Below are 22,359 nucleotides of genomic sequence, written 5' to 3'. Positions count from 1 at the left end.
TCCCTTCCTGGACCATGCCCTTCAACTGGCAGAAGAGACGAGATGACAACCTGTACATCCATTCCTTTCAGCTTCCTACCAAGCGCCTCGTAATCCCTTTTGATGTTCTGAATGCTGTGTCTTGCAGTATCATTAGTTCCCACGTGGACCAAAAGGAAGGGGTATTGGTCAGTAGGCTTGACCAGTCTTGTCAGCCTCTCTGTCACATCACGGATCTTTGCACCTGGAAGACAACACACCTCTCGAGACATCTTGTCAGGCCTACAAATCACTGCTTCTGTACCCCTCAGCAAGGGAACATCACAAGAAATGAAGGTGAATAGCATCATGCTGGTAAAAGAAAGGACAAAAACAAACACCAAATTCCCACATGGACAAAGTCTTGGAGGGAAACCTTATTAGTCTGTTATATCAAAAACAGAGTTTTGTGGCACCTTAAAGTCTATTATCTCACAAGGATTACAGTAGTAATATTTTAATGCTGTTTATGCTGTAGTAACATTTTTAGGAGTTCAGTAGTTAAGAAGCTGACTCTGGTGATTGCAAGATCGGCAGGTCGGGACCCAAGTGCCCCATGATGGAGTGAGCTCTCATCACTAGTCCCAGCTTCTGCCAGCCTAACAGTTAGTAAGTATGTAAAAGTGCAAGTAGATAAATAGGTACCACTTTGGTGGGAAGGTAGCAGCATTCTGTGCAGCCATGCTGGCTACATGACCACCGTAGTAGTCCTCGGACAATGCTGGCTTTTCAGCTTAGTAACAGAGATGAGCACCCTACAGTCAGGCACAACTTGAAAACCTTGTCAAAGAGGAATTTACGGTTTGAGACTCTGGAGACCAGAGTTTGATTCCCATGAAACTCACTGAATGAGTTTGAGCAAGCCACATCCTCTCAGTTTCAGGCAGGGATGTAGCCAGGATTTTAGGAAGGGGGGGGGGGGTCCAGACTAAGTGTCACCATTATATTGGGGCTTGGGTGTGGCGGCGCAGCAGCACGCACCATTCATTTTTCTAACGGAAGGGGGGTTCCAGACCCCAAGGAACCCCCCCCCCCTTGGCTACATCCCTGTTTCAGGGGAAGGCAATGGCAAACTTTCACTGAACAAATCTTGCAATAAAACCTCATGATTTGTTCATTTTAGGGTTGCCATAAGTTGGAAATGACTTGAAGGCATGCAACAACAACAACAAATGAGTTGTTAAACCCAGCTTATTAGTCATATTGATTCAATAGGCCTGCTCTAGTTGAAACTAAGAATTGGATTTAGGCCCTTTTTAAAAAGCACAAACTAAGATCCCAGTGGATGAAAAAGTAGCAAAAGTGGAAGCGTGGCTCTGTTTAGGTGTCTTGTTAAATTCAAGCATTTAAAAGATTCTGATGCTTTCTTTTGCAATTCAAATATTAATATTAATATTTTTACTGAGAAAATGGCTTGTCGAAATAAAGCACTTAATTCTTCCCCTTGAATATTAAATTCCAGGACTGGGCAAACAAATGAGAAATCATTAACTCATTAGAATAAATGGGACACCTTAACAAAATCCAGCATGACAGCGTGAAATGCATCCTCATTTTCTTTCACATCTGATTCCAACCAGCTTTCCTCTGCTTTTATACATGCCATTGCCTTGACTTATTAAAAGCAAACAAAGCCAATAGAAATCATGCTTTGTTAAATAGATAAAGCAACAGAGTGTCAGCAGAGGAAGGGAGTTACACCACAATTATGATGCTAAAACCACCTTGCAGCTACACAAGCCTTATTATTTAGAGCTAAATTTTAATTTGCATAACTTTATCGAAATAGTCTCTTGCCTAACTCGCTTCTTCTATATTTGCCCCCCCCCCTTTCCAAATATCTGGAGGTAATTTATAATGTTGACATAGAGAAGACAGGTATAATTCAAAGTTATATAGCAAGTGAATTTATATTGGGCAAACCCAAGGAGACAAACCAGCCTGTGACATTTACATTTCCTTAGAAACTCTTCCAAATTGATCTGGGAATATCTCCATATATTTTCCAATGAAACGAAACATTGGAAGTAGAATAACCAGATATACTACTGCTCTTGTATAATTTGAAAATGAATCAAGAGCTATGGTTTCTTCCCATTTTTATTGATTTGTACTTCTGTGTGGTGCTGTGAATACACATTTTTCTCCCCTTATTTCTAAAGGATGTAAAAGTACTGTGCTTTATAAAGGGGAATAATTTATGGCCAGGTCACTGGCTTATGAACCCTTGTTTGTTTTTGGAGAGGATTTGCTCCCTTTGACATCTAATCATGAAACTCAAGGTGAAGAGAAGTAAATGGTATCCCTCACAACAGAATTGGCCATAATAAAGCTTAATATGAAATATCATATACTGTATATATATATATATCAGTACAATATCGTCTCTCCATCTATATTGATTTCAGCCTTCCAAGGTAATGGAATCCATATTGTATAGTTCAATTTGTTTCCCTCCTTTTCTGCCTACATTGAATTAATGATTGTAGGGAAAGCAGTAAAATGCTTTAATTAAATGGAGCCTTAACCAGATACATAGAGGTTGAGGCAGACCTTAATCTCCATGACACAGCTATGTGTATTCATCTATCCAACTATTATGTTTTCAATTCCTGTACTCAGTGTACTGAGTATAGGAATTGAATCAATTTATCAGGATTGGGGGGCAGGGGTTGTCTCTTTTTAGAGACTATTCCTATATGCTGTTTCTACTCTGGAGAAAATAGCCAGGTAGTCTTTATTTAAAGTAAGGATTAGAGAGGGGAAGCTGACAATCAAAGTTGGCAGTGAGTGGATGATCACAAGATGGCAGAACACCACTGTGAAGGAAGGTTCTTCTGATGTTCCTTACTCTGTATTTTGTGGCTCAGGGTTCATTTTCCAAGACCATATCAGTTCTCTTGCATGGGAAAAACATAAGAACCAGCCTCCTGCTTTAGATTAAAGACTATCAGTAACGTTTAACCTTAAATCCACTGCTACCCACTACTTACATATTTGACAACCATCCAGGCCACATTCAAAAATGAAAGGCCAAAAAAATTCTGGCGTACCAGTGCAGAAAAATTGAATGGCATATATAAATAGCACTTCAGAATAGACAACTTTATTCTGATATAGAAATTTACTTGCCCACCCCCAAATTTCTAGTTGCCACTCAAGGTTTTAGATCTTCCTGTGATACTATATGGACTTAGTTAAGGATCGCTGGCTTACCTTGTAGAAAACACCACAGGGCCCAACAGAACATTCAAATCACTCTTTAAAAAAAACCCCTCCTTTCCCTCATGTTTGTTGTTGTTGACAAAATGGTGCAGTCTAAGGGACTTTAGTATGATATATGTTACTAATGATTAATTGTGTTACAGACACTAGCCAGTCAGTATCCATGACATTCAAGCAACAGTGTTTTGTGTAACTTTGCAGTGAAGCAGCAAATGATCCTGCAGCTGGAGGGGAGAGGGGGACCATATTTTTCCCAGGATAAATATTGCTGGTTGCATACAAGGCAAATGTTGGTGGAGAACCATTGCATAGAAAGGCATTTGTATCCCTCACAACAGCTGAGTAACAACTATACATCTATCATCCATTAAAGCAATTGTCTAGAAATCTTGTCAGTGTCCAAAGAGACTGATGTTCTTTCTGAGACTAAATAGCAGTTATAAAAAGAACAATTCAAATGAAAACTTTTACACCCCTTTTTCAATTATCATGGAGAGATAACTGTCATTGTCATGATGGGACATGAAATACTATTCAGGACTAAAAGATGTTAATAGCTGTTTTGTTAAAATTGTTAAATCTTCTCCGATTATATGTATTAGTGAGAGTACTACATTGCTTTACATTATATACATGCTTCTGTAAAACAAATGGGAGAGAGAGAGCAGTACCATATCTTCCATCTTGGCCTATATGCCCAGGATCAGAAATGAACTCAATAGCAGTAGCATGTACATTTCTATACTGCTTATCTGTGAACTCAGCACTCTCTAAGTGGTTTACAATCTGTAAGCTTATTGCCTCCAACAAGCTGAGTACCAATTTTACCAACCTATGAAAGGATGAAAGGCTGAGTCAACCTCGGAGCCCCTGGGATCAAACTCACAACCGTGTGGCTACTGTACCGACATTTAACCACTGTGCTACCAGGACTCATAGGCATTGATCCAATGCAGGATCAATGTGGAGAGTCAGCTTAATTGCATCTGTTAATCATATCCCACTGACAAGTTTCAGGATGACAGTGACCCTGGAAAGGAGGGTTCCAGTTCTCCAGTTCCTGGCTAGCCACGGAAACCCACTGGGAGACCTTGGGTGAGTCTCACTCTCTCATTCTCAGAGGGAGGCAAAGACAAAACAACAACACAAAAAACATCCCTCTGAACAGATCTTGCCAAGAAAAGTCCACGATAGGTTGCCTTAGAGTCACCTTGGAGCAAGTAGGAAAATAATGTGAAGACAAACTTGTCACCTCATCTACATACCCACACATGTGCCATTCTCACATACATCACATACAAACTGCTTATATAGGTCTGTCTCTGGATTCTCCACTCCAAACATACACCTAAAGAAACGAAAGCTCATGCTACCAACTTCTTTCAGTTAATCACAAAGGTGCTACAAGATCCCTTTGCATACTGTTTTTCCAGACTAACACAGCTATGTCTTTGAATTCTCAATATTGTTTATTGCATTATAAAACCAATCTCTTCTGACCTGTGTTATCACTAATGGAAGACTGTCGGTGTTTGCATGTATGTGCTGAATTTATTGAATGTTCCAGACGTTGTTTTACACGTCCATAAAAAAAGGATTTACACAGCTATAATTTCTTCCCTTCCTGTACTACTGTGTTAGTGAGCAAGTCTTAATTAATTCATCTGCAGGCAATCAACATAATATGAGCAAATCTGCTAACAGCTTCTTGGCTTCTTCTGAAGGTCCCACCAGGGGGCTTGATAAAAGAGAGAGACCTTCAGACGCAGTCTGGAATGATTATTTTTCTTTCATTTTCCAAAGGGATCGACAGACTGGAAGCTTCCACCAAAGGGATGAAAAAGTAGAACTGAAGACAATTCAGGTTCAGTTGTAATTGAGGATTAGATGTCTCTCCCACTGGAAATGCGCTCAAACAAATTTGCTAATGGTGAATAACTAAGCACAAAATAAATTATCAGTATTGTCCAGTGGTTTTGATTCTATGTGAAGAAGATCCTGTTCTAGCAAACTTGCAATAACTATGCCTTGTGTAGTCCCAAATATAACTTTCCCAAACTCTGAAAGGAGGCTGTCTACATACACTTCAAACTTCTCTCTTTTAACCTACCTGGAATTGCTAAGGTCATTCTGAGTGTCAAACGTCTTTTCTAAAAAGGTTAGGTGGGAAGGCCATGGGTTTGCTAAGAAGAGAGCTGGAACTATGTTTTGTGTCTCTGGCATTTTACAGCCACAGAACCCTGTAAATATTACAGCCTTTTCATTTATACTTCTCTGAAATTCTCTTTTTCTCTCTCTGTTCTTCAGAACTTCCTTTTCTGCTTTAACCACTATTAGACTCTCTAAGGAAAGAAAAAGGATGGGAGAAGGAGCACCTGCCTTTTATTTAGTTTCAGTGATTAAGTTACAAGGAAAATGGGGTAGAGGGAAAGAGAGTCTGGTTACAGCTAGGAGTAAAAAAAGAAATTGATATTAGCAGAGGGTTTTTATTTTTACAACTTGATCCAATTCTATGTGACTATTAACAAAAGTGGTTTCCTGGCATCTGACGGAAACCATGATTTTTTTCCCTCAATCATTCACAAAGCTTGTTTTTGTTTTTTTTAAATTACTGAAAATTTGTGCATGTGTGTGTTTTTGTTTGAAATGTATACTTCGAAGATGAGGAAATATGTAAAAAAAAAAGGTTGGGAAAGATGTGCATTAAAGATCCTATAAAAAAAACAGACATATTTTGATGTGGGATGGGGAAGAAGGATTTCACAGCCCAATAAGGAACTTAGGCAGGTATGAGAATCCTAGTGGGAGTCTGAGAAATGCAATAAAAATGAAACTGACAGGTTTCCATATCCCTAGTTACAGTATGGCAGCTCCAAAGCCCACCTGGAAGTTGCCTGTGTTGTGATTTTCCCCCCCTTCCTCTCCTCTGTATCACTTATTTTACACTAGTGCTTTGCAGTTTCAGATCCCCTTCATAAAATGCTGAGATAGGTTTTGAAGTATAAAAGGGAATTATTTACATAGAGGAGACATTTTACATCTGCTGGGTGATGCTGTGTTCCTTTAACGTGAATGTGATGAAAGGCTCCTGAGCGCATTTGTCACATCTGAAGTCAAAGCATTTTATCACACACTGAATACATTAAATTTAATCATAGCAAAGGCTTTGAATCTTGTGTTGGGTCATGGACCAGTTATTTGCAAAGGCAGATCTTCTGTTTGGTTTACAGTGTAATGGGTCTGTATGTGAAAAACTGAAAACCAACTTTTTTATTTAAAAATGAATGTTTGAACCTGAATCATAGAAAACACCATTGGGTGCGATAGTCAGTCAACTGTAGAAAAATACTTCTGGTTGCTGCATTATTATTTGGCTTAGAACAATGAAAACCTGATATTTGTGTGACATATTTATCCCACAAACTTAACAATGAATCACATATTTTCCCATTGTGTTATTAATACAATCCTCCCTTCGCGTAAGGAAGAAATCACGTATGCTCACGCCCCATTGAAAATAATGGGGTGCCTGCACGCAGCGTTGCAGGGTGCGCATGCCATGGGTGCGCACACCATTGATAAGATTCTCCTGCAGCTTCAGCGTATACTGAAAGCTGCATAAGTGAAGCCTGCATATGGCAAGGGCTCACTGTAATTATAAAAGTGTGTGTGGCTGGTAGATGGACAGGCAGAATGCCAGCGATCTGGATTCATGAAGCTATATATCTGAAGCTGGGCATGGATACTAGAGAGACCCTGAGGAGTTTTTTATCAGGACTGTTTTTTAAGTGATTAATTGATTTGATTAAAATTGTAGTCTGTAGTCTACATTTTCCATCACCAAATGCTAGACTTTCCTAACCAACGAAGGGGAAGCTGAACTTAGGCCTGGGCTGTTCATTTCTCTTGAGGGCCTCTAGGCAGAAAAATGTTACAGAGGAAAGAAAAAGGAGGTCCTGCTTCATGGTCAGAACTTGGAAAAGTTACTTTTTGGACCACATCTCCCAGAGTCTCCTGGTCAAAATGGCTCATAAAAACTGGATGATTCTAGGAATTGTAGCAAATATAAGAGAAGGGAGATTAACACCAGGGGGAAAGAAATAAAGAGAAGAAAAGAGAAAGAGCAACGAGAAAGAATGAAGTACTTCAGGGTATTGAGAGATCACTTGGTGGGAAGAGTGGAGCAAAAGGACCTGTGCAGTAATGAGAGAAAAAGACAATTCCACGAGATCGAATGTATAGTAGGGTTGAGGAGACAATAAGACAGCCTGGATTGGTGGGATAGTGTTGAGGGAGATTGATTTAAATCTTTCTTCCTTATATACTGGAGTGCCAATGACTATGAAGCTTTCCTTGTATCTTAGTTTTAAAACCCAGAAACTTTACTGCTAATCATCTTACTAGCAGCACATGTATCTAAATTTGAATGGTCCTCCTGATACAGGAGGAATCCTTTGGAACACTATGGTAGCATAAAAGCATTACACAAGTGGTTGTACTTTCTCAGAGGGTGCATATGTGCAACCAATCATTCCACCAGCACACAAAGAGCCTGACATCGTGGGTTGGCAAATAATTGTTGTGAGCGCAACGCCTTGGCATCATTGTACAGTCAGTTGTTCAATATTAGGACCTCACATAACTGCGTTGATATATTTTTATGCTACACAAAAATGATTTTGAAACTTGGCTTATATCTATATTTTCCTACATTAGTCGGTATTAGGTAGGTGTGTGTGTGTTTATTATCTAATTTTAGACAATAAATTTATAATCTAGTTCTCTGTTTGAAAGGAAATTTTGTTTCATTTTATTTCAGGCTAGAACATCTTTCTTCCTTCGGATATAATAAATGATCCAACATTTGGGAACCTGTCAGCTCCTTTAGATTTTTTTGTTTTCTATTCATCATTATGTCTTAGTTGTCCTTTTTAATTTAACTGAAATGCAGTATGGGTTGGAGGTGAAAAACTCTTTACTATGGAAAACAATAATTGATTGTGTAAGGAGAATTCACACATCTATTCATCATCGTAATATTATTTATACACTATAGATAATAGCAGCTCAGATCAGAAAGAGCATTTAAGGTAACATTTCCTAAAGTCCTTAAGAGAATTTAGAGATTAATAGCTTGTTTATATAGACAGAGATACAGCTATTTTCTTCAAGACCATTATCTCCTAAGGCCCCACATATATATCAAGTAGAAGTCATTAGTCTTGGACATTGGTTTAGAGCACGAGGAGGAAGAATTTAGTTGGTAGGTTGTGTGCAACTGCTGAAAACCCTTTTTATGCCCCTCTCTGCAGGACTTCTCCCTCATCATTTAAAATGTGACCACCAGTGTAGTGTTGTATTTACGCAACTGTATTTGGTACTCTGTGTGGTCATGTGTAGTTGTATATCTTCATGCCTCCTGGTTCTCTGTCTTGGGAGAAAAAGAAAGTCACCAGGTAGCAGGTGGGCAGGTTTAATTTCCCTACTCTCTGGCGAGATGGGAAGTACCCATGGTGGAAAATGAATTTCACTATGGCCTGTTACAGACTGTCAAAATAAAGCTGCTTTGGGTCTCTTTGGAGGTATGCTGTTTAAATGATGCACGCATCCTAAGAATCTGGAAGCTGCACCAAAGCTGCACTCCAGTGCTTAGGAATGGAGTGTGGCTTTGGCGCGACCTCCGGACTCTTAGGACCCATGCATCATTTAAATAGCATACCTTCAAAGAGACTCGAAGCAGCTTTATTTTGGCAGTCTGTAACAGGCCTATGCTTCCCAACTGTGTGCTGAAGAGAGGGTCCCCTTTTCACTGCACAATATGGAAGTAGAACATAGTATGTATGCTTTTGTGTGTGTATGAATGACTGGATGTGGTCTGCATATGTGCGATATCCATGAGTGCATATCTGTGTTGGATTTTTTTGTATTATTTACTGCTTTATTTTTAGGGGTTAAAAATAATAAAGAAGAAAAATTGATGATGTTAATCACAGGTCTGCATTTTGTCTGGATGGTAGTAGTGTGTTCTGAGTGTGGATATCTATGCAGGCAGGCCACTTCTTCTTCTGGCTACGTCGTACTCGGAAACGAAACAGCATCCAAGAAATTTAAATTCTGTTAGCAAAATAAAAAGGTTCTTATTAGGCAGAGAACTCTGAATCTCTCAAAAAGTCTCCATGCTTTTTGCATTAGGAAAATTTTAGGTTTGTTAGTTGTTGGGTGTTTTTTTAATGTTTTACTTTTGTGATAGGTAAAAACTTCAAATAGTAAATTCAGGTTTGTGGCCTCACAAAGAACTGAGAAATCCTGGATCTCATAGGAAGTAAAGTCCAATGTCCTGGACTTTAAAGGACTTTAAAATGCCGTGTCTCCCAGTTCCGCGTGGCCAGAAGAAGAGTGGCCTGCCTGCATAGATATCCCTCCATACTCAGAACAGCACCACAACCGCCTTGACAAAATGCAAGCCTATGGTTAACATCATCAGTTTTATTTTCTCCTGTGTTATTTTTAACACCTCTGCTGATGAAAAAAACCAATGGAGCTTTGAAACCTTGCAACATGTATTTTCTTCATTTTGGTTGGCCCAATGAAGGTATGGCTGATTTGTGGATTTTGGATGTTATTTTACTTCATTTAGAAATGTAATTTTAATGCAACTTTTGTTGGTGTATTTCCAGCCTTGTATGCTTTCTTTTTCTTTTTCTTCTATTTTGCTTTCTTTGAAAGGGTTACTTTAAAAGAGCTATCATTTTGACCTGTAACAGTTTACCCCGAAGGATCCAAATCTGTACAAACTCAGCTCAGTGGCTTCACCTGAAATTTATACGCTGTAAAGTCAAGGCCAGATTTGACCAAAAGGACCTCATTCAATTTACTCTACAGAATTTTATGTAAGGTTCATGACCATTAAATTATTTTTATTTTTAAGCCAGAAACAAAAGAAAGATGAACATGTACAAACAAAATGTCACATGATTTGTATTCCTCTACAAGCCTTTTCTTACCTCCAGAAATCAATAAATTGTCTGAATCCATTTAGGTACATCAGAAGCAGCACAACAACATATCTGTTACTACTTACATCATTGTACAATCACTAGTAGACCTTTTTATCCAAGAGATAACTGATTTTGGGAATAATAAATAAATGCAAATAAACAGCAGCAGGCTGTTAAATACAGATGTTATATTCCTATTGATTATTTTAGAATACTAACCTTGGTCAGATTCCATGGCAGGAATAACAGAAAAATTAAAAAAGCAAATATAAGCAACTATAACTTGCACCCGAGATCTAAGGGAAGCCAACATGCATGCAGTGACTGAAATTTCTGCATTTCAGACCAGAAAGGAGAGAGAATGTTTTTCAATTCATTTAAAAAAGAATGTACCAAAATCGACATATTTCTTCATGTTCAGCATAGAAAGAGTGTAATTTTTAAAAAAATTGGATATGGGAAAAATGTAACTGACAGATTCATCAGTCCCAGCCCACGACTTGGAGTGTTTAACTCTTCAAGATATGGATTTGTATCCTTCTGTCTTCATCCATGACAATGTTCAATAATGGTTGCCATCTTTTTTCCCCCTATCTGGTGCATTTCCTCATCTTTTATATCTGTATGACAGATAGGTAATATGTGAATCTATCCATGATGTGATTACATGTACCTATTGGATTTGGCCAGTGCAAATGGGAGAGAAATTGTTTACCATTTGTTTTTATTTTTTATTTCATTTCATTTCTATGCTCAAGGGACTCAAGGCGGCTCAAAAGACAAAAACATTTTTAAAGACGTTACAATAAAAATTTAAAAACAAGTAAAACCATCTAGATAAAACAGTATTAAAATTAACACAAAACACATAAAAATTAAAAACATAACCAAAACATTTGAAGTCGAATGCTTTCACACTGGCATTCATATTTTTTGTGAGCTTTTCAGGCTGTGAAGCTGTATTCTAGAAGAGTTTTTTCCTGATGTTTCGCCAGCAACTGTGGCTGGTATCCAGAGAATTCTGGCATGGAAGAGAGTGGGGTATATATACTATTGGTTGATCAGAAATTATTTGCATGTTAATCTGTGTATTGTTCTGTTGTTGAATGGAAAGAAATAAGGTATAGAAATGTTAGGGAAGAGAAAACATAAAATAAAAGAAAGAAGGAATGTCACAAAATGCATGATAGCATGATGGTGATAACCAAATGACAGAGAAGGAGAGATCTTGATGAAGGAACAGTGAACAGCAAAAAAGATGCCTGTACTCCAGTCACTCACTCATAAACCATAAGGTGGTGAGTTCGATACCAGCCAGGGCTTAGGTTCGACTCAGGCTTGCATCCTTCTGAGGTCGCTAAAATGAGTACCCAGCTTGTTGGGGGCAATTAGCAACCCATTTGTGATATTGGGCAAGTCACATTCTCTCAGCCTCATAGGAAGGCAAGGGCAAAGCCTCTCTGAGCAAATCTTGCCAAGAAAAACCCTTTATAAATTCACCTTAAGGTCACCATAATTTGGAAATGAGATTACGGTTTGAATATGCAACCAGTATTTTGGCTTTATATTTATCTACATATGTAAGTTCTCATATACAAGATAAATGTCAAAACCTTCATAAAAGTTAGCTAATTGAAGTGAAATTTTGTTCTATCTCTAGGAAATATGAAAGATTTCTTACATTCATAGCCTCTGCTAAAATTGAAATGGGGATGGGAAGATATATCCAGGGAGGAGTATTCTTTATCTCTGGGTGTATAAATAGCTTTAAAGTGATAATGTAACTGAATGTCTCACTCCTTCTGCTGGTAAATGGAACTAATAAAAGTGGCAATCCTAAGAGACTTCCATCTACAAATCAAATCCAGTCCTCCTGCTTTCATAAACTCCTTGGCATTTAATCAGCAGTGAAGTGCTGTTTATTGGTTTAGCTTATATCGCAGATGCCTTCAAGATCATCTCCTAAATAAGCTCAGAAGGAATGATAGTGGAGAACATTAAAATAGCTTGCAGATGCCTTACGTTGTGGGCAGATTTAGTGAAGGGCGAGTTCTTCTAAGAAAGATAAGGAAATAAGTTCCTGAAGATTGTTGTTAACTGTTTTCAAGGATTGGCTCTTGAGTCTGAAGTCATAGACCACACATAATAAATCCATAAAACAGCCTGGTGGAGACCTTTGCATTGATTGCATTTAAGGCCAACTCAATACATTTTGCTGCAGGTGATGTGGGCAGGGGGGACCTTCACCATCTGCATTCACATCAAGGTGTGTCAAAAGCCAGCTAAGGCAGAAAATACTACAAGTACCTCCCCTTAGACTTGGCAGTAAAAAAAAAGTTATATAATAAATAATCAATGTTTTTATATTCTTTTATGGCATCTCAGATATGCTGCCTGAAGAAGCTGGTACTTTGTAAAGACATACTCTGTTGTAATGATTCAAAAGAGCTGCTCAGAGTATTTCACCAGCATGGAGAAAATGTTATGTTTTTGTCTTTTTCATATAGTACCCCCCCATGCAATATTACAAACTGCTTTTCAAACTTTTTGTGGCTTTAAAAACAGTTTGTCTTTTCAAGAAATGTAAATCAAAACTTTCTTGTAACATCATACAATTAATTAGTTGCTGCTTTGGATCTTGGACCATGAATTTTGAGGCTCTAAATGCAATAGCTACCAATAGCCTTAAGTGTTTACTTTCCATAATTGCTCAAAAAAGGTGACACCAGATTATTAGGATTTGGCTAGATGCATGCTAGGGTACAAAGGAGGAAGAAATAAGAAAGATAAGCAGGGAAAGAAAGGAAGAAAGGAAGAGACAGACCCAGGATGTTTTGCCGCCTAAGCAAAGTAAAAGATGGTGTCCTCTCCCCATCCCTTATATGGCATCCATCTATAGTATTACTTGCAATTTACTTCTGCATTTATGGCGGAGTATAATCCTCCACAACACCAAAGATTAGAGGGCCTGTAAAGGTTGTGTGATACACTATGCTCTGTTCTCCAGTAGAGAGGAACAGTCAAAGAGTTCAGGAGAAACAGCTGGGAGACTGCCAGAAACATTTCTCAGCATCTGTTGCTTGAAACAATCACCTCACTCTGTCTAATCCAGGCTTCCTCAACCTTTTTACCTTGAAAAATATCTTGAAGTACTTTTCAGGTCTCTGAGAACCCCTGCATAAAAAATGCAGCATAACATTTCACAATCTCTTGTGCAACTCTTGCTGGTCTCTTATGGAACACTAGGTTTCCAGGGAACCCTGGTTGAGAAATCCCGGTCTTACGATGGGCCTGACCCTATAAAGGAAGGACTTTAATGGTGATACTAGCTGTACTAAATCTGAATATCTAGTTAAGAAAGCCCTCTAGTGTAATACAGCTAAATAAATGAACCAACATTTTCATGAAAGAAAATGTTCAAGCATGTTAAAGGTTTATTTTGGTATAAGACTCCTCCTTTCTTAAGTACTGCAACACCATTTTCAATGTCAATGAGTTTGATCCCACTCCTGCTTTCATTGCTTTCATTGGCTTAGATTTTTTTTAAAAAGTGATTAAATGTCGATTTGCAGAATGGTGTTTCCTCTTCACTGTGGACACCTCCTGTGTCCTACCTCTCTCTCTCACACACAAAAACACACAACATACAAACAAACAACCACAGCAACCCTGAAAACTGAGAGGTCCCTGAGAAGAATCCTGAGATGTAGCTCATGGGTTTGTAGACTGAGAGAAGTATCAGCAAAAGATGATGACCCAACCCAATTGGTTTATGAGTCCATAACTGATATTATGAGTTACTTCTCTTCATCTTCCTTATATTTATTACTTCAAAGTTGTGGGGGCAACGTACAGCAAAATTTCCTCTTTCTTAACTTCAATATTTTTTTTAGTCTGCATGCTAAAGAGACCCAATGTACAAGGAGTACATGCCAATGTGTTTTATTCCATAGTCTGGAAATCACAAATCGATTGTCTTCCTGTACTCTCTGAACTCATTATTGGCATCCTACTTTCTCATGGGCATGGATTCTTTAACTCACTGTTTATTGTTTGTTTGTTTGTTTGTTGTATTTATTCTCAGCTCTTCAGAAATGCTCTTAGAGCAGTTTACATATTGGTAATTAGACAGTTTTCTGCCCCCAGGCTTACAATCTATAGATACAACACACAATGAAAGGGGATGGCAGTGGTGAAGGGGATCAAGTCCAGGACAAACTGTAGCTTATTCTCGCCATCCAAGGTGATGCTAGTTGAAATGAAGAGAGGGCCTTTCTTCTGCCTCTGAACCCAATTACAATTCTTTGTAGTGCTTCTGACTATATGGCCATAAAACAGTATCGCTTCTTTTAAAAAGTCATTCATAGAAGACCCTAGTGTGTGTTTGTTTTTTCATCTCCTAGACAGAATCATGAATAAACTGCAAGACAACCAGCAGCAGATGATACCATGAAGAGAAGTTTACAGGTCCTCTACTGCCAACTGCTTAGTAAGTAGACACATTAAAATTCAGTTTCACCACTCTTTTGCTCACACTGAGAAAAATAAAGTATGCATCTGTTGGGTATTATTTGTAATGGCATCTCCTGAGAAAATAAGCTGTCCTCAGTTGATAGATGGCAGTCCAAATAAAAGGTTATAAATCAGTACAACAGTAATACTAAGATTTAAGTGATCATTTCCGGCAAAGTATGAGAGGCAAATAAACCTAGAAGCAAAGTCTGGATGAGTGTTTCCTCCATATTTCCAGTGTTCCTATCCCAGAGCCAAAAGAAATTATCAGCTTTGTTTTTGTTTTGTTTTTTAAAGGTGAAATGTGTATGTGTATGTGCGCACTTTCAAGGATGCATTCTTTTTCCCACCCACATTTGTTTCCAGTAGCCCACCATATTACTGGTCTCTTCGGAGCAGCCCATCTTTCTTGGATTAAAGATTAGGCATTGAATGGCTTTCTTTTGGGACAAAGTCTTTGTTGTATTTTCTTGAGTAGACCTCGACTCATGGTGATCCTGTGGATAAGACATCTCTAAAATACTCTATCCACCACTGCTGTGCTTAAATCTTATAGATTCATACCTATGACCTCCCTGGTAGAGTCTTGCCATCTGGTGTGCACTCTTCCTCTCTTTCTACTTCCCTCTACCTTTACTAGAATTATTGTTATTTCTAATGAGTCATGCCATCTCGTGATGTGGACAAAATACGACAAACCCAATTTGATCAGCTTGGCTTCCAGGGAGAATTCAAGTTTAATCATCTATGTGTTTGTCTTTTTGGCTGTCCACAGTATTCTCAGCACTCTTCTTCAGTATCACATCTCAAGTGAGTTGATCTTCTTTTTATCCACTTTTTCACTATCCAGTTCTCTGATTCATACATGGTAATGGGAAATACAATGGACTGGACACTTTTTTCTTTAGTGCTCAGTTGTACATCTTTGGTCTTTAGAAATCATATCTAGTTCTTCCATAGCTGCCCTTTCCATTCCTAGTCTTCCTATTTCTTGACTACAGTCTCCCTTCTGATCAATGTTTGAGCTAAGGTATTAAAAAGCTTTTTCAATTACCTAATTGTTTAGGTTAAATTTATGTAGCTCTTCCATGGCCATTATTTCTGCTTTCTTTATGTTCAGTTGCAAGCCTGTTTTTCCCAATTTCTTTTTTGACCTTCCTTAGTAATTCTCCTAAGTTGATGTTTTCCACTAATAATATAGTGCCATCTGCATATCTTAGTTTGTTGAAATTCCTTCTGCTTATCTTTACTACTTCTTCTTCTTCTAAGTCTAAACCTTCTCTTCATATGATGTTTTCTGTGTACAAGTTGAACAAGCAGAATGAGAAAGTGCAACTTTGCCTGACCTTCCTGCCAATTGGGAACCATTCTGTTTTTTCATATTCTGTTCTAACAGTGGTCTCTTGTCCTAAGTACAAAATTGTCATCAAGACTATAAAATGTAGTGGCATTCCCATGTCTTTAAGAGCATTCCATAGCTTTTCATGATCTATACAGTCAAAGGTTTTGCTATAGCTTGTAAATCACAGACTATAGTCTATAAATCATATGCTGATTTTCTTTTGGAATTCCTTGGTGAGCTACATTGGTATCATATGTTTGCAATGTGGTCCCTAGTGCCTCCTCCTTTCCTGAACTCTGCTTTCACCTCTGGGATTTCTCTCTACATATAGGATTGGAGTTGTTGCAAAAGGTTTTTTTTAAATTAAAAAACAGTTCTATGTTGCAGAATTTTAAGCGTAATTTTGCTTGCATGGGGAATTAATGCCACAGTCTTATATTTGCTGCAGTCTTTTATGTCTCTTCTTTTGTGTGGTTGGGGATGTATATTGAACATTTCCAGTCAGTTGGCCAGTGTTTAGTTTTCCATATTTGTTAGCATATTTTAGGTAACATTAGAGTTGATTCTCTGTGTGGATTGTAGCAATTCAGTTGGGATATCATCCTGGTCATGTGATCTCTTATTGCAGCTTCTTCCTCACTTACTAGAATTTGGGGTTCATCTTTGTATGATATATCATTCCATGTGTCATTCATTTTTTCATCACTTTTATATAGCTCTTCTATGTATTGCATCCAACATCTCTTTATTTCTTCTTGGTCTTGTAGTATGCTCCTCTTCTTGCCTTTGGAGCCCTGGTGGCGCAGTGGTTAAATGCCTGTACTGCAGCCATTCACTCGAAACCACAAGGTTGCAAGTTCAAGACCAGCAAAAGGGCCCAAGCTCGACTCAGGCTTGCATCCTTCCGAGGTCGCTAAAATGAGTACCCAGACTGTTGGGGGCAAATTAGCTTACTTGCTAATTAGCTTACTTGCTGTTCACCGCTATGATCTTTGGAATAGCGGTATATAAATAAAACAAATTATTATTATTAATAATTATTTGGTTTGAACTTCCCTTTGAGTTCCCTAATCTTGTGGAAGAGGTCTTTCATTCCTCCTTTTTTATTGTTGTCTTCTATCTCTCTGAATTGATTATTATTTATTATTAGAGTAATCCTCTTTATCCTTGCACACTATTCATTGAACAGTTGTATGTACAGTTCTGATTTTGTTCTATCTTCCTTTTCTTTTTGTTTCTCTTTTTTCCATAACTGCTTGAAGCGTTTCATTCTTTATCCATTGCATCTTCTCTTTCTTTTTGGCCACCTAAGTGATAGCAAACCACAGCTGGATCTGTACTTAGATTATCATTGTCTGACCCTGACACAAAAGAATATTGTAGTCATGTTGTTAAATGTATAGCTTCATATGGCATAGATGCCTCTGAAACTGTTGACCCACATGTAATTCATTCTCCTCCTCTTCTCTTTTATATCTAATAACAAATTTATCTTTGTCATCCAGTTCAGCTTTTCTCCATTCTTTGGTACACTAATACAGAGAAGCATGTGATTCAGGATATAGATAAATTCTGCTGGCCATTTTGATAGGAGACAGGGATGTTTAGTTGCTCTTTGCAATAGTGACAGAATACATATGGCAGCATGCTTACATTTAATATGGCTGTCTTTGTTCAATGTTTTGGGTCCTACATTCTCAGATAGAGTCTATATGGCTACAAATTGTGGCTTTTTATTTGACTTAAGTGCTTATAGACCATTTCACATCTAGAAAAGCAGCTAGAGTGGCTTATAGGTAAATAAAAACAAGACAGTCTCTTTAAAAAGATGTAATGCACAAGGAAAACCGATGGGGAAAGGAATGGAAAACAATAAAAACCATATACCAGTTTTTAATGTCGGGAGGTCCTTCAAATGATTGGCTACCATGCAACTGTAAATGATAGTAATATATCCTGACAAATGTTAGTCTTCTTATCATGACTAGCTGGAATAGAAACTGCACAAATGAGAAGAAATATAATCTAGCAGTCATATTAGAAAGCAGATATTGTGTTAATCTATGAGCTTTATTTCTAGCCATCTTATGTTATCAAGATGAATAAGAAGTTTTTAAATCATACTAGTAATTTTGTTTCTTTTACACTCACTGCCAAATGGTAATTTCATGGAGTTTGTTGACGTTTAATGGTATTAACTCAAGCTTTGGTGAAACTAATCCAGTTATTGACTTTAACAACATAACAAGAAGACAGGAATTCTATTTTTAATAGCAAAATTAAGCGATATTGGCATTAAACATACCTGGAGAATTCCCTTTAAATTAAATATCTTTATTAACCACATTTGCTTATGTATGAAAATTCTTAAGTTGAATCAAGTCATTTTATTTCAGAACTAGATTATCCTAATTTTTTTCCATAGTTCCCTAATAAAATAGATACATTAATGGAGAAAAAGTGCTTTGTCATATGTTTTAAACAATAAAAGGATATTACACAGGTTGAATATCACTTATCCGGAAATCTAAAATTCACCCCCCCCCCCAAATAAATCCAAAATTGTCCACATGGGTAGCTGAGGTAGTAAACACATTTTCTTCCTGATAGTTCAGTGTACACAAACTTTGTTTCATTCACAAAATTATGTAAAATATTGTGTATAAATACCTGCATGTGTAAACGGTACAGATGAAACTTCAGTGAATTTTTTGTTTATACATGGGTCCCATCACCAAGGTATCTCATTATGTATAGGCAAAGATTCAAAAATTCAAAAAATCCAAAATCCAAAACACTTCTAATCCCAAGCATTGCAGATAAGGGATACTCAACTTGTACAAAGAATATCACTGGGAATACTTAAATTAAAGACAAGTAAATTCACTAGACAATTACATCATGAAAGAGCACACATACACACTTCCTTAAAGGGACTGAACACCTAGCCAAAATTTCTCCCCAGCCTGGTGTCATCCTCTGCGGATGATGCAGGACAATAACCACGGGCCAGAACCAGCTATTTCAGATTCTAATCTGACAGTTCCAGACTGACTCTGGCCCAAAAGGTCCTTAACACAGTCTAAAAAGACCATCTGTTTGCAGTGGAGTTTCCTGGCACCTTCACTGTGACAGCTGGCAGATCACACGGGCCTGTGCATCCCTTACCTGCCACTGCCATTGCATTCAAGCTGAAGGTTCATGTCACAGTCCGTAACATTGGAAGGTGTGCCTGACCACATGGATGTAGATAGGCTCCCTGTTTCTGCCCTTACAGACCACAGCAGGGGCCTTCAGAGTGGCAGTGGCGGCGACAGGTAAGGGACCCATGGTTCAGTGGTTCTATGGCACAATGGCGGGTGTGCATGTGAACACTCGGCTGTTGCTGAGATGGTCTGGGGACAGAACCAGGTTGAAACCGTGGGCAGGATACCATGGGGTTGGACAGTGGTATTCTGCCCATATGTATAGGTCCTAAGAGACTTACATTAAACATGAAGATAAATATTTAAAATAACTGAAAGAGGACAAGATTAAAGAAAATGAAGAAGATGGCCATGAAAATATGCAGAACAAAAATAGTCCAGCAGTAAGAAATTTGTTAATGAAGATATGGGAATGTTTAAATTTATTACAAAGGAGGACATAATTATCAACAGAATAGTCGATTTATTGACAAATCAATTCAGCATGGAAGTTAGTGAAAATCTATTTCCTTTTAATTTATTTAGTTTAATGTAAGCCTATGTTTGTTTTTCTTTATATCAGTTTATACTTGCACTTTTGGGAAATCATGCATTTTATATAAAGCTATTGTGTCATTCTAACCCACTTTCAGCGATGAATATATACAAAAAGAAGAAGACTGTTTTTCTGAGCCAAAGAAACAAAGAAGGAGGAAGGGGGAAAAGGAATGTCTCTAATGATATAACTGGACCATATATTTCAATCCCTTTTGAATAGAAAAGAAGTTCAGTTATAAATAAATAATAATAAAAATTTTATTTATATACCGCTTTTCTTCAAATCAAAGCGGTTAACAACATCTACACATACAATACAAAACTATCAAATACAAAACATCATAAACACCAAAATTACACAATAAAACCACAATTAAAACCACATCTCATGCCAGCTCAACAATGCTGACGAGGGGGGGGGGGGACACGTCGGGTGTCAGGAGTCAGGGGTATGCCTGCTTGAAAAGGTGTGTTTTTAACCCCTTCTTAAATTGGTTCAGTGAGGTGGCCGAGCGGAGCTCGTCGGGAAGCGAGTTCCAGAGGATGGGGGCCGAAGTAGAAAAGGCCCTCCTGGTGGTGGTTGCTAATCTAACCTCCGGAACCCTTAACAGTTGCTTCCCGGTTGATCTGAGTGTGCGGGGCGGATTGTACGGAGAGAGGCGGTCCTCCAAGTACCCTGGGCCCAAGCCATTTAGGGCTTTATAGGTAATAACCAACACCTTGTATTGCGCCCGGAAGCGAATAGGCAGCCAATGAAGGTCTTTAAGGACCGGTGTTATGTGACTGGTCCTAGGTGTATTAGTGACCAGTCTTGCCGCCATATTCTGCACCAGCTGCAGTTTCCGGGTATGGTACAAGGGTTGCCCCATGTAGAGCGCATTGCAGAAATCCAAACGAGAGGTTACCAGAGCATGTACTACCGTTTCAAGGTCCCCCCGGCCCAGGTAGGGACGCAGCTGGCATATCAGCCTAAGCTGATAACAGGTGCTCCTGACTGTCGCATCCACCTAAGATGTAAGGTGAAGCGACGAATCAAGGAGCACCCCCAGGCTGCGTACTGAGTCCTTCACGGGAAGCATGATCCCATTCAGAACAGGTGGAATCACTGCCATCCCCGGGCCAGGGGAGCCTATCACGAGTACTTCCGTTTTCTCTGGATTCAGGCTGAGTCTGTTTTCCCTCATCCAGCCCATTACCGACTCCAGACAGGCAACGAGAGGAGAGATGCCATCCTTGTTCACCGAATCAGTCGGAGACATAGAGAAGACTATTTGGATGTCATCAGCGTACTGATAACCCCGCGCCCCATGCCTCCGGATGATCTCTCCCAGCGGTTTCATGTAAATGTTAAAGAGCATGGGGGACAGGATGGCTCCTTGAGGGACCCCAGATGTTAGGGCCCTCTTGTCAGAGCACACGTCTCCCAGCTGCACCATCTGGAACCTCCCAGAGAGATAGGATCAGAACCACTGGAGCGCAGTGCCCCCGATTCCCAGCTCCGCTAGGCGCTCCAGAAGGATACCATGGTCTATGGTATCGAAAGCCGCTGAGATGTCCAAGAGAACTAACAGGGACACGCTACCCCTGTCCATGCCCAGACGGAGATCATCGACCAGGGAGACCATGGCAGTCTCAACCCCGTAAGCTGCCCGAAAGCCAGTTTGAAATGGATCTAGATAATCCGTTTCATCCAAGATCGATTGAAGCTGGATTGCAACCGCCCTCTCGATCACCTTCCCCAAAAATGGCAATAGCGATACTGGCCAATAATTATTATGCATCAGGGGGTCAAGGGAGGGCTTTTTTAGTAAAGGTTTTACAATGGCCAATTTTAAACTAGATGGAAATTGCCCATCCCTCAATGATGTATTAATTATACGGTGTAACATGGAAGTTACTACCGTTCCCCCCTGATCCGCTAGCCATGAGGGACAGGGATCGAGGGAGCAAGTTGTCTTCCTAACACTTCTAAGGATCTTCTCCACATCATCGGTATCTACAGACTCAAAGCGATCCAGTATAATCGAGTCCACGGAGGCTCTGGATACCTCTACTCTGGTTTCTGCACTAATACTGGCGTCGAGACCTTCCCTTATCCGAGAGGTTTTATCCGCGAAGAAGTTGTTAAATTGGTCACAGCAGGCCTTAGATGGTTCTAAAATAGGGTTCAGGGCAGGGAGGATCTGAGTAAGCTCCCTCACTACCCTGAACAGCTCTGCTGGACGCGACTCCGCGGACGCGATACGTGCACCAAAGAACGAGTTCTTTGCTGCATCTATCGCCTCTCCATAGTCCTCCAAAAGACGGTCTAGGAGAGCCTTGTTGGATAAGCGCTGGTGTGCCCGCCAGTCACGCTCTAGCCGTCGCAGCACCCGCTTCCTTGCCCGGAGATCTTCCGTATACCAGGGCTTCTTTTTGGAAGCAGGCCTAAGAGGGTGCTTGGGAGCGATGCTGTGTATAGCCCTGGAGAGATCACTGTCCCAGATGTTAGTCAGGGCATCAACAGAGTCGCCGTCATTCC

General features: G+C 39.2%; 1 protein-coding gene across 4 annotated transcripts in view; it reads left to right on the top strand.

The window, feature by feature from the left end:
• LOC149309657 (transmembrane protein 108-like) overlaps positions 1-22,359 on the top strand; it is a 237,527-nt gene that overhangs the window by 98,130 nt on the left and 117,038 nt on the right. For all 4 annotated transcript variants that reach the window (XM_089531295.1, XM_089531296.1, XM_089531299.1 and 1 more), the window contains one exon: positions 14,645-14,730. In XM_089531295.1, the coding sequence (XP_089387421.1) occupies positions 14,691-14,730 (40 nt within the window). In that variant the 5' untranslated portion in view covers positions 14,645-14,690. The remainder of the gene's footprint in view (positions 1-14,644; positions 14,731-22,359) is intronic.

This window comes from Sceloporus occidentalis, unplaced genomic scaffold, assembly GCF_023333645.1.
Source record: "Sceloporus occidentalis isolate IW3139 unplaced genomic scaffold, rSceOcc1.0.p SCAF_7, whole genome shotgun sequence".
Classification (NCBI taxonomy): Eukaryota; Metazoa; Chordata; class Lepidosauria; order Squamata; family Phrynosomatidae; genus Sceloporus; species Sceloporus occidentalis.
Note: the sequence above shows the minus strand (reverse complement) of the source record. Positions and strands in the feature narration are given on the sequence as shown.